The sequence below is a fragment of the Asterias amurensis genome, chromosome 11, assembly GCF_032118995.1.
Source record: "Asterias amurensis chromosome 11, ASM3211899v1".
Classification (NCBI taxonomy): Eukaryota; Metazoa; Echinodermata; class Asteroidea; order Forcipulatida; family Asteriidae; genus Asterias; species Asterias amurensis.
In genome coordinates, this window is record NC_092658.1 from 4013648 (window position 1) to 4031099 (window position 17452).

Below are 17452 nucleotides of genomic sequence, written 5' to 3' on the forward strand. Positions count from 1 at the left end.
AACTGTACATTAGCTACAAGCACTAAATGTTCACACTACCAAAACACAATATTTTATAACATTGTTATTCAAGAGAATTGAATATATGTAACTCTTTGATACCTAACCCTCCTGCTTTTGGTGACCAAGTTGATCAACCATTTGGAACTATGGGTCGTGGACGGTGGTACAACTGTGTGGGATTGAGGTGTTATGACTGAATGAGGGCGACCTCACTATGTTTTCTTGTATTAAACCAATAAAGGCACCCTTAAATAAAACCCACCCAAAACAATAGGAACAAGTCCACTTATAGTCAAATAAAACAAAAGTCCTTGAATTACAAACATGTGCTCACAGACTTAACTATTTTAATGCTACCCCGGAGTGTGTGGACTTGAGAACAAACGAGGTACACATGTACATAATGTATGTACTTGAAACACTATGTGGACTTACAAATATTCACACAGTGTAAATTATAGGTGTTGACGAATGGGAGTTTCAGAACAAAGGAATATCCACACAGTGACTGTGTGTACATTACATGTGTAAGATGTGTACAGGTGTGTGTAAGATGTGTACAGGTGCATGTAATTGAAACAGCTTACTCCCCTTGACTTTAAAATGTTCTCAGTCTGCCCTACTGAAAGAATGGGAAATAAATTTACAAAATAACTGAGGAAATATTGTGATTATTTGTGAGTTATTTTCAGTGTTGGTTTAAACAAACAAACAAACAAACAAACATGTTATTCCTAATTGTATTGTTACCTTCACCAAATACGACATTAACTATTTACATTAAATCTTTGTAAGTAAGGAATAATGACATTCTACAATATACAAGCAGTAAAGCATCAAAGCTAGCGGGCACCTAGTATTGTCTTAGGATTGGATTTCTCAAAAGCAACGGCCAAGTCCTTGTGGTAAACGTCAATCTGCAAAAGAAGAAGGAAAAAAATTGAAAAAAGTGATGCAAATTTTGTTTTTCTTTTCTCGACCTGACAGAAAAAATACAATTATCGTACATTTGAATACCTGTAGGCCTATTAATTGTAATGACTTTTTATTTATATTTTAGACACATGCAGGGTCTGAAACAATCAAATTTTGAGAAGGGTATGAATTAATATACCCCCCAGAAGTGCTAAAAAAACAACTTGAGAGCGCCCTTTGCGGTAAAACATTCAGCTATTGGTCTTGGGAAGTTTTATTTCTATGGAAGTACATGTAACTTACACTCTGCAGTAACTCTGAGTAGCTGGCTCTGGCCTCCGCCATCTTGGCATCGTGGATCATCTCCGCTTCAGCCAGCTGCAGACAAAGAGGAAAAGAGAAAAGATTAAGAAATGAGTTATTAACTCAAGTGGGTATTCGAATCCAAGTCATGTGTCCTTGAGCAAGACAAGAATCTTTGCGGCAAATTGACTACCAGTTTTGCATACTCCTAAGGAGATGAGATGGTTTTCGTAATGGTTAAGGCCCAATGAAAATGGGTAGTAATAGAAGAAGGCACTTTGATATGCTTAAATAATTGCCTAATAAATAAGCCTATTACTAAAACATTACAAAGAGAAGCACAGAGGTTAAAGACTTCTCGTCAAAAAATTGAGATGAAAACAAATGGAGAGGCGGCAGCAACATAAAAAACTTGAGGAAAGGCAATCTTGGAGATGCTAATAAATAAAGAATTTGAGAAGGACAGGGCGGGGAGGATAGTGCAAGAGAGAGAAAGAGGGGAGGGAGCAGTAATGAAAAAAAAGTACACTAAATTCTATTTTACAATCAATGTGTAAAGAATGCAGTTTTTAAAATAAGCATTGATATTGTTTAGGACAACAACAGCATTAAACAAGCAATAACATAATTAACATTTTGTTGCACATAATGAAGATATTGGGTTTGGCACAAGTTAAAAGAGCGGCAAGTTACAAGAAACAACATATTAAAACTGAGGAAACAAAGTAAAAATTTTGGTGTAATCGTTCTTGCAAATGAGGGTAACATTAAAGTTGAATTGGATAATAACAAACCATTCTTGTATAATACATATCACATTCAAATAAAAGTCTCATTTATAATTACAAGACACATTTATGAGACAAAGTCATAGACCCCTATAGGCACAAGAAATACATCCTATCGTGCTTAACTTGTGGCAGAGGGAAGCCCCTCGCTCCCAGTGTCTTCTCTAAACACACTCTTCGATAAGCCTTTTTGAGTTTTTGAGGTATGGCGGACACGATAGGAGTGTACTGTTTGGTTTGGGTGTATACACACAAACTAACCCAAACCTTATAGTGTTGTATCATTGTGTCCGCCATATCACAACCTGAAAATTCCTCAAATAGAATTCATGAGACTCCCAGAAAACAATGAAGAATCAAAGAAGTGGTGGGGGAATCTGGCAACATGACAAGCACCAAAATATATACATAGGTTCATGAGAGTCAATACAGAATCTGACAGTTTGTGAACTTGCCGGCTTACAATTCTAACATCAAGTATTGGGAGCACAATATACATGTAATATGTATTCAGCTGTTAGTTTGGCAATATTATACACACAAATGATAAAATACCAAAGAAAAAGAGTTTACATTTAATACACAGTTTGCCTGCCAGGAATGCTCTGGCACAGATCATGTAACCCGCATGAGCAACAGAAGCGTGGACTTCCAGCAGGCACAGTTTGTAAACAGCTCAATGGAAGAAACATATGAAATCTTACATTCAATGGATATAAAACACACAAATCTACTTTAGAATTGAAGAAAGAGGGTACATCTTGGAATTTGGTTAGCTGTAAGCCTTATTCAGCTGTTGTTTGTTTACGGCAATTCTGAACAAGGTCCAAACTGGAAATCAGTACAGCCCGCAGTTCAACCTCCATGCGAATGCAAATGCGAAGCGAATGTTGACGTCACAAAAGGAGTTCAGCTCTGTTCAACTCACTTTCGAATATTGCTGTGAAAGGATAGTTGTGACTTCAAATTCAGGTGAAATTCGCTTTGTATTCGCAGGAAGTATGAACCGGGCTTTACAAGGCCCGAACCCCAGAAACCAGTAACGAGGCCGGTAACCATTGAAAGAGCCCGAACCAGTACCTACCTGTTCTCTGACATGAGCTTTCTTCTCGTCAACTGCCGATATTTGTTCCATCTTCTTCTGCTGCTTCTGGGAACAGCTCTTCAGATCGCTGTTAAATCGATATAAGAAATAAATGTCAAGGGTTCAAATGCGCAAATAACGTTTACAAAGACATTAGAGACTGTAGGTGGCAAGAGACATAGTTAATAGTAGCCATTGTTTGTGTCATTCTAGGCATGCCCACGTTCTCTAGAGCAAGGGAGCTTGCCGAGTCTGCAATTTTAAAACTTTCCCAATGTAAAAGACCATTGTACATGTACATAGTGAATAAAACGACATTACATGATGTACAATATGCACACGCATACAGATGGCAGATAAAGTGCAAGCTGACAGAACTATATCAGCTCAGACCAATCATAACACAGATATGGCAAACTTACGCCACAGCACGTTTATCCAATGAAATCATTGTAATATATTAATATTATATAGCGCATATATCCACAAACAAGGTACTCAAGGCGCTGAGTATATACAAACTTTTAGAAAGATAGGTTATTGAAGTTATGAATTCTGAGACTCAATTATTTAGCACCTTATAAGGGTTTACAAGGTGCTACGGCGCATTAAGCAGCCACAGCCGGGAACACCAGGGCGAACCCCTTCTCTTTTCGATAAGTGCACTGGGTTCTTTTACATGAGTTACACAACACATGGGACCAACGGCTTTACGTCCCATCCGAAGGACAAAGCAAATAGGGGCTCCTAACCACTTAGCCACAACACTTCCATGTATCCAATAAAATTAATGGGCCTGTAAAACCAGTGCCTGACTCTACCCTTTCTGATAAAAACGGGGAACAATTGTAAAGCTTTCCGTAACCTCTTAACTATTACATTTACCTTTCCATAGACTTGATGATCTCTTTCACATCCTCTTTGCTGTGCTGATGTTGAAGCTGCACCTTGGCCAATTTTTCTTGTTTTGTCTCCAGCTGACGATTCCGCTGAGCCTCCTTGGCAGTCAGATCTCTCAAAGCGTCCTTCTGGGTCAGGATATGATCTCGGACTTTCTCTACTTCACTTTTTGATTCTCTGTTTGGAAAAGAAAGATTTTAAAATCAGTGTTTTGTTTTCTAGCTGTGGATTCCGCTGAGCCTCCTTGGCAGTCAGGTCTCTCAGAGCGTCCTTCTGGGTCAGGATATGATCTCGGACCTTCTCTACTTCACTTTTTGATTCTCTGTTTGTAAAAGAAGGATTTTAAAATCAGTGTTTTGTTTTCTAGCTTTCGATTCCGCTGAGCCTCCTTGGCAGTCAGGTCTCTCAAAGCCTCCTTCTGGGTCCGGATGTGATCCCGGACCTACTCTACTTCACTTTTTGATTCTCTGTTTGTAAAAGAAGGATTTTAAAATCAGTGTTTGCCTCTAGCTGTCTATTTTTCCTGTCATTCATTTTTGGCTCTGTTTGGGAGGGAAGAACAATTCTTGATTTAGAAGCATTTTCAGTAGCATAAACAAATCTAGAGAGCCATCCTTCAACAGTTAGTGAGGGGATGGGCTTGGAGGAAGGGGAGGGGAGAAGGTAAAATGAAAGAAAAAATTGAACAAAATGAAGGACTCTCATCTCAATACTGGCAGCTAGCACAATGTCAGTTAAAAATCAAAAAAGAAAACACTGACAGATCGAAAAGTGGAATTTAATTCAAATCATCACAACAGTTTCAAGTCAAAAGCATCTTCTCAAAAAATGTTCAAATCAGGAAATATCCAGACAAATCACACATCTGTGCAATGAAACATACAAATTTAAAACATAAATTATCTTACTTCTGCTTCTCAAGTTCGTTGTTGATAGCCATGATGAGCTTAACTCCCTGCTCGCTTGCCTCGCATGTCTCCATCCTCTTTTCCTTCTGACCTTTCAACTCATGTAGCCTGTGACCTCTGTCCTCCTTAGCCTTCTTTCCAGCTGTTATGGCATTGTGCATCCGTGTCATGTCAGTCTTGATCCTCTCGGGGGATTGTATGATCTGCGGTCGGAGCTTGTTGCAGGATTCTCTGCCCTCGATGGTGTGTAATTTCAGTTGCTCCTACGAAAGGGAGTCAGAGGTAAATCATAAAATTTACCTGTAAAGTTTGGGTATTTAACAGAGGTTTCTATTCAAATGTGAGTTGGCCCATCTCACTACTTGTGGCGTGGTTGGGCCGAGGGGATATGAGCATCGGACTCAAGTTCTGATGTTTCTGAACAGCAGAGTGTGGGTTCGAGTACCAGTTGTGACACTTGTGTCTTTAAAGGCAGTGGACACTATTGGTAAAAACTCAAAATAGTTATTGGCATAAAACCTTTTGTGGTAACGAGTAATGGGGAAGAGGTTGATAGTATAAATTGTGAGAAATGGCCCCCTCTGAAGTAATGTAGTTTCCGAGAAAGAAGCAAATTGATTTCGCGACCTCACATTTAGAACTTCAAGCATCGAAATCAAGCATCTAAAAGCTCACAACTTCGTGTGACAAGGGTGTTTTGTCAACCACTTGAAAACACTGGTTCTTTTCAGAACCACTCCAACTCATTTAGAGATACATCATAAAATGGTGTTACCGCAATTAAGAACCGCAATACTTTCCATAAAGAGGACGTGGTTCACCACAGTGTTACTGGTTTGTTCTGCAGCAATACACATTGCTTCATAGCACCTTGTAAACCATTACAGGGTGCTACGTTTTCCCGTAATGAGGATACTATTCTCACCAATCTGGCGGACTTCTCTGAGAAGCTGGTCTTGATTCTGTGAATGTCTTGTTGCTGTACGGCCTGATCTTGTTTGTACTCGTTCATTCTCGCTCCAAGTCCCTCCACCTTGTCCGCCATCTACACAGATTAAAAATAATAATAATGGACATTTGTAAAGCGCCGTATCTGTCAGAAAGACAATCGGCCCGTAGAAAAAGAACTCTGCTAATGACTGTAACAGTCGTAACCAGTCTGAGTTTGAAACCACACTACAAGGGTCTGTTGTCATGTCCATCAAACGACTTACCAAAGACTCAATCTGCTTGTGCCTTACAGTGCTGGCCACGGCACAAACGCTATCTTACTTGCCTAGGACTTGAAAAGTGTTCAGTAAATATGTTAAAGTAGACGATTGTAGAGGGTACACTTTAGATGAATCATCAAAAAACCTTATTTATCAGGCGATCAAAATATGGTCAACTAATTTTGACAACTTTTACAAACTGATTAAAGGACATTATAGCACCAAACTGGCGGTGATAAGTCTTGTACCCTACCTCCTGAATGCAGACTTCCTTCTCAGCTCTGAGTGCCTTGATGTTATTGATCTGTGTCTTGTGTTCATCGATGAGTCTTAGATATTGCTCATGTTGTTCCTTTACACCATCCTAAATATCAACAAAAAACAAACAAACAAAATCAACAACCTGTCAGTGTTGTGATTGTGCGAAGGGGCCTGCAGCAAATTTCATGAAACGCTATAGGATTAATCCTATCTCTGGTTAGGACGAGTAACTCGTCCTAACTTAGGATGGGTTCAATGCATCCTATAGTCCATGGTTACAGGACTTAACTGCTCCTCCTAAGTCTTAAATCCTAAGTTAAGAAGAGTTTGGTGAAATCATTGACAGGGTACTGGGTGAACTTTGACTCTGTGACCAAGGGCCCAACTCCTAAAAAATGTTAAATAGAAAATACAGTTAATTTTTGTTTTCCCCTTTCACCGATGTTTTTTTCTTTTCACTGTATAATCAGTACTTTCCTGAGTTCTGTGCAAAAAACCACAGGTATATGACTTGGGTTGGATTCAAACCCACAACCTTTGCAATTCTGCTCAGTGGCTTACCAACTTGACCGCTGAAATTTCTCCGGTATATAGAGGCCATTCAAGTTCTATTGTTGAATTACATAGGATGCAAACTGCCTCTAGCTACCGGGCAAACTCAGTGGTCTAGTTGGTAAGACCATGGAGGAAGGAAGAGAAGGAGCTCAAACGACCCGCAAAACCACAGAGTAACAAAAGAATACCCTGACAATGCCCATGTCTGACGAGTGGAATAAGATAGGAGACCTCCTGCTGGACGGCTGATTAGTGAGCGCGATTAGATCTCTTTGTACTAAGGTGTGGTACCGCCACTCTGCACTGTTGCCTTCGTGTATCGTTGAATCATTGGAGACAATAATTGTGAATACACACGTTTTCATTTACCGTTTGTGGTGTTAACATGGAAATATCATAGCATATTTTTACATTTTGCAACTTTCCTGTCAATAGCGAGGTTCAAAATTTGGGTATTAGCACACGAGGGTGGTTGGTATTCAATTGTGTTTTTTGATTTGGTGGGTGAAAGTGTACACAAATTTTATCAGGTCTCAAAAAAGTTGTTTTTTCTTTATTATATCCATACGACATACGACACCATGGTTGAGTGAAGAACCAAGTGCGCATGTGCAAACTCACATACGCCAGGTCGCCCATTGTTTGTATAAGGTATGTGGGTGATTACGAGGTGTCGTTAAACGACCGCGGTACCACCGGTTCGGCTTATGAAGTCCCTTCGTTCGAGCTCCTTCTCTTCCTTCCTCCATGGTAAGACACTGCTCTGAAATTGCAAGGGTCGTGGGTTCGAGTATATCCCACCAGAGTAAACAATTTTGGTTCTGGGTAACGGAAATTTCCGATACAAGGCTTGTGATCTTGGGATGATTTTCTTGAAATTGAAGCCCTGAATGCACACAGGTGTTATACGATCGTAGCTTCTTTGGGAACTAAACTTTCATGTTTTAAAAGCTATCAAATACTTTTGAGTTCTGTGGAAAGAAATTCCACAAGCAAATCACTGAGATTCGAACCCATGACTCTAGCTCGGTGGTCGCTATACACCAGATGGTGGACTGTACTCTAATGGAAGAAGTTATCGCAAATCTGGGTACTTACCACCTCATCTTTGATTCTATAATACGTCTCCATACGCATCTTCTTGAAGCGACAGAAATTAGCGATGGCACTCAACATTCGCATGGTCCTCTTCGGTTCTGTTAAAAGAAGATTATCATTAAAAAAAATTGTCAGAATCATATAGCAGCTTTTGATGATATGAAATATCTTGAGATACAGTTCACTTCAATGTAATGAGGTTATGTAAAAAAGACGTCGGTTTTATGTCCCAAAAGTTGAATCTGAGTAGTGACAGTTAATGTCGTTACATTTCTCAGATTGTGTAGTTCTTAAAGGGATTATTCGTGGACATTAACTATTTGCCCACAATTTTTTCGCGACCATTTGAAATGAAATATTTGCATGTTAAGTTTTATTGTATCAGCACATTTATAAAGGATAAATACATTCTACTACATGTATTCTAGAACCAAAAGTAAACTTTGCCTTAAAACATTATTTTTAAAAAACCAGGAGAAATGAAAACAAAACCTGCTGAGCAGTTTTTTTTCATGAAGAAAGCTCTACTTACTTGGGCAGGTGAGATCCTTCAGCTTAAAATCTTGTACATCACATGCATTCATGAATCGAGCCCTGCAGAATAAATATCAATACCAGAGTCTTAAAGACACTGGACACTTTTGGGAATTGTCAAAGACGAGCCTTCACAGTTGGTGTATCTCAACATATGCATAAAATAACAAACCTGTGAAAATTTGAGCTCAATCGGTCATCGAACTTGCGAGATAATAATGAATGAAAAATTACCCTTGTCACACGAAGTTGTGTGCGTTGAGATGGTTGATTTCGAGACCTCAAGTTCTAAATCTGAGGTTTCGAAATCAAATTCGTGGAAAATTACTTCTTTCTCGAAAACTATGGCACTTCAGAGGGAGCCATTTCTCACAATTTTTTATACCATCAACCTATCCCCATTACTCGTCACCAAGAAAGGTTTTACGCTAAAAATTGTTTTGAGTAATTACCAGTAGTGTCCACTGCCTTTAAATAATAAAAATAATAACAATACCAAAGTCTTATAAAGCGTATGTATCTACAAACAAGGTACTCAAGGTGCTTAGTGTATAATATTTGCTTAGTGCATAATATTTTTTAGAAAAATAGGTTATTGAAGTTATGAATTCTGAGACCCATTTATGTACCACCATATTAAGGGTTTACAAGGTGCTACGCAAACTCAGCAGCCACAGCCAGGAACACCGATGCAAACCCTTTCTTATAGCGATAAGCGTTACTGGGATCTTTCCGTCCCGTCCAAAGCAATAATGGCTGAATGTTCTGCTTTTAAAAGGACACAAGTGTCACGACTCTTGAAACCACACTCCAGAGCAGAAACAACATAGTTTGAATTTAGTGATCTTAGCCGCAAACAAAAAGGATATTCTTAAAAAAATTGAAAAAAAAGAGTACCCTTAAAGGAACGTTACAGAATTAGTAGAAACAAAAATCGTTAAGATAACAGATTAACATAAAACTTACACCGTCTAATAATTATGATAGTTGAAAAAATCCCTTGAAATATTTCTGTCTGAAATGTCATATTTGATGCGAAACAAATAATATAATTTCGCGTTTGGAGTTTATCGCTCAGTGAGCGTTTTATTAATTTTCATTTTGGCATTGATGCAATGCAAAATTTGTAATTGTTTTTTTTCACTATTCTCTCATGACCCAGATGGCCGGTCGATCTCAAACCTCTACAGGTTTGTCAGTTTATGTATGGTGGTTTACATAAAGTGCTTACACTGCCAGCAACGGTTTTGTTAGCAAAAACCAATTCTGTAATGTTCCTTTCAAAACATTAGGACATTTTTTGAGGATGACAATTCTAAATCCATGGTTGTACTATGTAGACTCTGCGTGTTGGTTTATAATCTAAAAAAGTATAGGGCCTATGGCTACAATTACACTGTATGACTTACATGACTATTGAGAAATTGCTTAGCATAATGGCTTCCTCACAAAACTCAGCATGAGACAGTAGTTGAGCCGCTTCAAACTGAGGCTGTATCAGCTTTTCTTGTCTCAAATTCATCTCGGTTTCCAGAATCGTCTTGTAGATCAACTGCACACGATAGGGCTGCAACATGGGGAATCAAACTAAACAGTTTAAAAATGTGAATGAACCAATTTACGGAAAAAGTCTCCATGAGCATTCCAGGGTTATATCATGTTAGGCAAGATTCCGTACCTGCTTATTGTTGGTAGTTAAACATTAAACCTTTTTTCAACCAACCCAGTAGGAATTTTTAACCAACTTGGTCCAGTGGGAATTTGAGCCTATGGTCAAGTGGGAGTTTGAGCCAAGATGTCTAGTGGGAATGTGAGCCCAGATGGTCCAGTGGGATTTGAGCCTAGATGGTCCAGTGGGATTTGAGCCTAGATGGTCCAGTGGGGTTTGAGCCTAGATGGACCAGTGGGAGTTTGAGCCAAGATGTCTAGTGGGAATGTGAGCCTAGATGGACCAGTGGGAGTTTGAGCCTAGATGGACCAGTGGGATTTGAGCCCAGATGGTCCAGTGGGATTTGAGCCTAGATGGTCCAGTGGGATTTGAGCCTAGATGGTCCAGTGGGATTTGAGCCTAGATGGTCCAGTGGGATTTGAGCCCAGATGGTCCAGTGTGATTTTGAGCCCAGATGGTCCAGTGAGAATTTGAGCCCAGATGTCTAGTGGAAATTTGAGCCCAGATGGTCCAGTGAGAATTTGAGCCCAGATGTCTACTTGAAATTTGAGGCTTCATGTACCTGTGGGTTTTTGAAGTCATCCTCACTGATGTCTTGCAGCTGATGTTCATCACATAACCACATGATGAGTTCATCACTGGGTAATATCGGGAACAAATACCCTGCCATTGTAGCTAATGATCAAAGCTCCTACAAAGAAGAAACAAATAATCATGACTTCAAATGGTCTGTATAAGATATGTGTGGTTATTGGTAATGGTTTGGTTAATGACAATAAAATGATATGCTAAGATTAAGAAGTACTAATACAGTCGTTTGACCAGTTCTGGATCACTTTTTGAATTCACATTGTTTTTTGTTGCAATCTCTTTGATATCTTAAACAAAAAAATTTATCAGTTTACCTAAACATGTCATAAAACTCACCAAGTATTCACTGACAAAAAAAGATTAGTTCTTTTGAAGAGGCTTTGAGAAAAGTATCGTCACCGGTTTGACCAGTTCAGGATCAGTTGAATCTATTCTGAATCAGAAGAGTGCCCTTTATTGCAAACCCATACTCCCATCCATAAAACTGCCTCTCAAGGACACGAAACGTCAGGGGTGTGTTGGCATGGACTTGGACTTCCTTTTCTTTAGCGAATGTCATGCAAGTGTCTTCAATAGCAGCGCAAAATCCCAGCGACAAAACCACAAAACAACAGCAAAGGCAAATGAAAAAGTGAAGCGAACCTAAAAAGCATTATTGACCCCTCCAAGTTTAATTCTAAAAAAAAAAAGAATTCAACAAGAATTTGTTGACGTTATGTTTCTCAAAAGCAGCTAAATAAACTTTCTACTGCAGTAGTATGATTTTACCTTACTTAGTAAGTTATTGCGGCACCATTTGACGCAATGAGGTGTTGAGTGATCCCGAACTGGTCAAGGGTAAATTGCCCCCACAAAGAAGATTTTGGTAACTTCGTCTCCTCAAAAAAACAAAATGACTGCACAGTATTAACAGGAATGTTTTTATACACATTCTTATCATTTTACATAAATATTTTTTGCCCCGACACTCCAATTCTAAAGGTAAGAAGTTGAAACAGTGTTTTTCAACCAACATTTTTAAACGAAAAAATGATCAATTTCGCAGATAACCTTCTGGAAAACGGTCATAATTTATTTGCTGATGATATTTGGCACCTTATTTTTAGGTTTGTTGGTTTAATGGGTGTTAATCTTCACCTTTATCAACAGAAATTGGTAATAATGAGAAGTGATATAATTATTTGGTTATTGCAAAGTTGAAGTGATCCCGAACCGGTCAATGATCCCGAACTGGTCAAATGACTGTAGCAGCTTTGGATAGTATACTTTTTGAGAAAATTTCATATCAAAGTTCTACGGTTATGGACAAAATATAACTTTTCATCCCCGAAAATTTGAAAATGTAAGAAGAACTGTCGCAGCCGTAAACGCTTCTCAGGTTGTGTATTCCTGCTGGAATTATTCTTCCTGCATTGACAATATGAATCTTATGATAATGATATTCCCTTCGGAGTTTCAGCGATATCTCAAAGACATGACCACATTATTAGTTTTGAAATGAAATTTTAAAAGTTTGATTTGATTATATACAAACAAACAACACTTTGTTTTAAAAGTTTTCATTTTTAATCATCACTTCATTTAGTATCATGACAAAATATCATGTTTTGAATACAAAGTTTTCCAGTTTGGATTGTGTAACTGTAATAAGAGTGACAACCACTAGTATTTTAAAAATGGAAGCGCAAACATTCACATGGACTATAAAAGACCCTATATAGAGGACAGAGTCTCCCCAGCCCCCAGAAAAGACCCATTCATTATTTCATTTACTTTGGCTTTGTAATTGTTTGGCAAATAAGAACCCACCGATCGAGCCGATAAACATTGCTGGAAAGCCTGGATTGGATTGGGTTTTTTTTGTAATTAATAAATTGTAAAAGAACTTACCCCAGCCAGCCCCGTAGTACAGGGCCTACTTGCTTCTACTAAAAGTAAGTTCTAAAAACTGGCTCCCCCGGCCCGGAGCCTTATAAGTTATATTATAGAATAAAATAGTTTCTAAGAAGTACCCAGGGCCCAGCCCGGTGGGACTGACTGACGTCTTATATACCAGGGCTGCAGCATAGCCAGGGTGTATACAAGACCAATGTAAAAAAATTCATAGCTGGCTGCATTTACTTGCGTATGCTACGCACGGGATTGCAAACACTATACCGCACATGACAATTGACATGCGTACATACATGTACATGTACGTTATTTCACATGATACACATTGTTGTTTCATCATGCACACCGCGGATTCAAAAAAATACCTGCAAATTTGTCGGTGTCTGCTCGAATATGAACGTTTAAATGAGCAAAAGCATTCTCTATAAAATTATGACATATACACCTATTATTATAACACACGTTATCACATTTTAATTGTATTGACAAGCTGTATTTTGTATTTAAAAAAATTGACTACTTACGATTTCTATCTTTTCTGCTGGTGTACACAGTTTTTGTATTTAGCGGTTATCACACAGTCATGACGCTTGAGGGCGCTGTTCAATTTTTGACTCTTTTCGACGCGAAAAACAAGTGGCTTTTTTGGCTTGGAGGTGGCGGTCCGGTCCGTCCTCGCTGGCGGCGAGGCGGAGGAGAGTGCCGTCCGTAAGCCGCAAGAGGAAGCCGTAGAAGGTCCCCGTCGTATGCGTCCCCAATATTGACATACAAAACATGGGATGAAGGCAAGGAAGTTGGCGTGGCAGCACCAGAGATTGACTTCTGGACCGATTTATGGAGCTACGTACCCGGAGGCAACTCTGGTTTTGCATTGATCCACGCCACCTTTACGGCGACTAACTGCGCCCTCTGTACATACGACGACGGCTTATGATGTAGACCCGGTAGTTTTAAATTCTACCTCCAACAATATTTTAGGACATGGCTCAAAAAATTAATGTCCGGGCTTTTATACCATTTTCACAAGGTCGTTAAACCTCTCGCTTGGGCGACGTCCGGGTAGACTTGTGCCCTGGGGCTTTTCTCAAACCTCGGCTTAGGCTCCGGCTCAGGCTCCGCGTGCTGGTACAATCAGCAATACGCGCTGAAACTGCATGTTAAAGGCCGAGCTGCGTACACAGCGCGCAGAGCCTAAGCCTGAGCCGGAGCCCAAGCCGTGGTTTGAGAAAGGCCCCAGGGCGTTCCGCTATTCACCCACCCGTTTAAAAAAAAAGTAAAATATTTGCAATGTCTCCTATAGAAATCCCTTTTTAACGTTCGATTCACTTGATTCAGTACAAAGTCTACATTTTGCCCATTAAAAGTTCGGACACACACGAACGAGAAACTGACCTGGAAGTCTTTGTGTCATTCATGTAAGATTGTAAGCAAAATCTGATATTTTTTTATTTTATGATCGAGGATTCAGTGTAGCCCTATCCCGGAATTTAGAATTAAACATGGGCAAAATACTGGTTTTTTCACATGGTTATCTTTCTATAAAGGAACACGTTGCCTTGGATCGAACGAGTTGGTCTAAAAGCGTTTTGTAACCGTTTGTTATAAAATGCATATGATTGATTGGAAAGATGTTTTATAAATAGAATACAATGATCCACACAAATTTGCCTCGAAATTACGTGGTTTTCCTTTTACTTTGCGAACGGTCGGCCATTTATGTGAGTCAAAATTTAATTTGACTCCCATAAATGGCCGACCGTGTTAGTCGACGAAGTAAAAGGAAAACCACGCAATTTCGAGGCAAACTTGTGTGGATCATTGTATTCTACTTTTAAAACATCTTTCTAATCATATGCATTTTATACAAAAGGGTTACAGACGCTTTTTATAGACCAACTCGTCTGATCCAAGGCAACGTGTTCCTTTAACTGCTTTCACATGGTTATCTTTCTTTAATTTCACAAGACACCTATTGATTTCTCACTAACCGTGCATTCAGATAACAGGGGCGCAAAACTAAAACTCCTAATAAAAATCGGGACAGTTTGGAAGTTTGGTTTACACAAAGAATATAATTATAAGTTCTTAATTTACGATTTAACCATACAAAATAACCAGGAAAACCTACTTGTAATAATGCGTACAAGTTTAAATTGTTCATAGCAGATTAAAGACAGTGTACACTAATGGTAATTGTCAAAGACCAGTCTTCTCACTTGGTGTATCTCAACATTATGCATAAAATAACAAACCTGTGAAAATTTGAGCTCGATCGGTCGTCGGAGTTGCGAGATAACTATGAAAGAAAAAGTCACCCTTGTTACACTAAATTGTGTGCTTTCAGATGCTTGATTTCGAGACCTCAAGTTCTAAACTTGAGGTCTCGAAATCAAATTGGTGGAAAATTACTTCCTTCTCCAAAACTACGTCACTTCAGAGGGAACCGTTTCTCAGAATGTTTTATACTATCAACCTCTCCCCATTACTCGTTACCAAGTAAGGTTTTATGACAATAGTTATTTTAAGTAATTACCAATAGTGTCCACTGCCTTTAAGTTAGGGGAACCCTTTTGAAAATTTAGTGACTTTATCAATTTATTTTTTAGAATAAGTCTCATCGTAGTGAGTCAATAACCAGAACAAGAACGATTTTCCTCTTAAAATGGTTTTATGAGAAGAGAAAGACCCTTTAGCGGATTGCATTTTCGGTATTTTCGGTATTATCAAGTTTGAAACACCCGAAATCAATAGATGTTGTAGGCCCCTTATGTTGCATCCAACTTTTATCTGGACACTATTTGGTACATTACTCAATAATTGTTGTTAGCATAACAGTTATAGTGACTTATAGTGTATAGTGACTTAGTGTCGAGCAACGGTGAGCTGTTGATATTTTGTGTGTGAAAGGGATAATTTAAAAATTATATGAAAGAATGAAATATAATTGTAATTCTATGAATAATAATTAAGTACAAGTCTTCAGAGGGATTGCATCCCTTCCTACGTGATGGCATGCGGATCACACAATACATTCAAAGGTTGTATTGTTATTCAAATAAGTCCATGGGGCGATGCCCGTATATAAAGGCCCGGACACAAGTCCTGAGCCATCTTTTCTGAGGTCATATAGTTTTTTGACCAAACAGTATTGGAAGGGTTCAAAACCCAGCAGCGGGCGGGACCCTCTTCGACTTGTACTTCATTATTATTCATAGAATTACAATTATATTTCATTCTTTCATATAATTTGTAAATTCTATTTCATAACATTCGTACAAGTCTTCAGAGGGATTGCATGTTCAAAGTAGATAAATAATCTGTGATGGTCAAAAAATGAAAAATCAGGTCAACAAACCGTATGAGGAACTCTTTATTTATGATATTTAACATATAACAAAGTATTAAATACATACATGTACTAGAACTAAGCACTACTTTACCGAAGGATACTTCCTCGGTTGGCTTATTATAAAACTTAGCAAAATGTACTTGCATTTGACCAGTCGGCTGTTTTCAGAATTTCTTGGAGCTTTACCCCATGCGCAAAAGCTGCCGATGTAGCTGCACTGCGAAAACTATGAGCAGTGTAAACAGAGGGATCTATTCCCGCTGCACATAAAACGGCTTTCATCCATCGAGCCAATGTTCCAGTGGTTACTTTTTTATGTGGCTTCTTGGTTGATATAAACAGTTTAGTTTCCTCACTAACTGTTCTAAGCGACTCAGTACGATCCAAGTAATCGTTCAATGTGCGGAGAACACATAACTTTGGGTTCTCATCAAATTTTGGTATAACTATTTTGTTATGTCCCAATCCTCTTTTTGGGCAGTTCGTTTTCAATAAATCCAAAACGGAAATAACACGGTAATTAACTGATATATTCAAGTGACTAGTGTCTATACTAGCCAGCCTTTGGGTTCTTTGAGATGATACAAGAGCTGACTTAAAACTAATAAGAAAGTTCATTGTTACTGGCAATGATTTTAAATAATCTAAAACAATTGAAACTGTCAGTGTTTTTGAGTTTCTCGGTTTCGGGGGTGTTGTATTAAATACTCCCCTCATTAAACGTACTATTAGAGGGTGTTGTCCCGCTACATGTCCCTCAATTCTAGGTAGGGCTGAAGACAGAGCTGATCTGTAACTGTTTAACGTGGAATATGATTTTCAGTTTGAATGAGCCTTGGCTAAGAAATTTACTAAGTCTGCTACAGTGGGAGATAATGGATTATCTTGTTGTCCACTACACCAACTAGTCCAGCTTTCCCAAGCTGATTCATGTTGCAGCTTTGTACTTGACCGCCATGAGTTTGCGATGGGTTGGAAGCTTCTGCCGAAATGCCTTTTGTTTTCCAACATTCCCTGAGATGACCCAAGCGACCAGGTGCAGGTTTGGAACCGGCAGTAGTGGTTGATGCATCAGACAAAACTCTGGTAGTTTGATTGGGTTTGCAATTACCATCTGTAGCAACTGTGGAAACCACGGTTGGGCCTTCCATAGAGGGCGATGAGAAGGCAAACAGGAGTTTGCTCTCGTGATATTTTGTCCAAAATTCTGCAGAGCAAACAGAAAGGTGGAAAAATGTAAGGTGTTATATCAAACCACTGCATTGAGAAAGCGTCAATGGTCCATGCGTTAGAGTCTGATTTCCATGACACATAGCAATCTATCTTATTATTAATATAAGATGCAAACAAATCAACATGTTTACAACATCCCAGAATATACGTGAGTTGA

The 17452-nt window shown here is 38.8% G+C and overlaps 1 protein-coding gene across 1 annotated transcript; it reads right to left on the reverse strand.

The window, feature by feature from the left end:
* Positions 1–109: 109 nt before the first annotated feature.
* LOC139944518 (kinetochore protein Nuf2-A-like) lies at positions 110–13309 on the reverse strand. The gene is made up of 12 exons (XM_071941558.1): positions 13238–13309; positions 10792–10920; positions 9970–10127; positions 8559–8620; positions 8027–8124; positions 6366–6476; positions 5827–5946; positions 4902–5164; positions 3979–4170; positions 3094–3181; positions 1222–1296; positions 110–920 (listed from the first exon to the last, which is right to left on the reverse strand). Exons 2-12 carry the CDS (start codon positions 10897–10899, stop codon positions 846–848), a joined length of 1350 nt encoding a protein of 449 aa, XP_071797659.1. The 5' UTR covers positions 10900–10920; positions 13238–13309; the 3' UTR covers positions 110–845.
* Positions 13310–17452: the final 4143 nt, after the last annotated feature.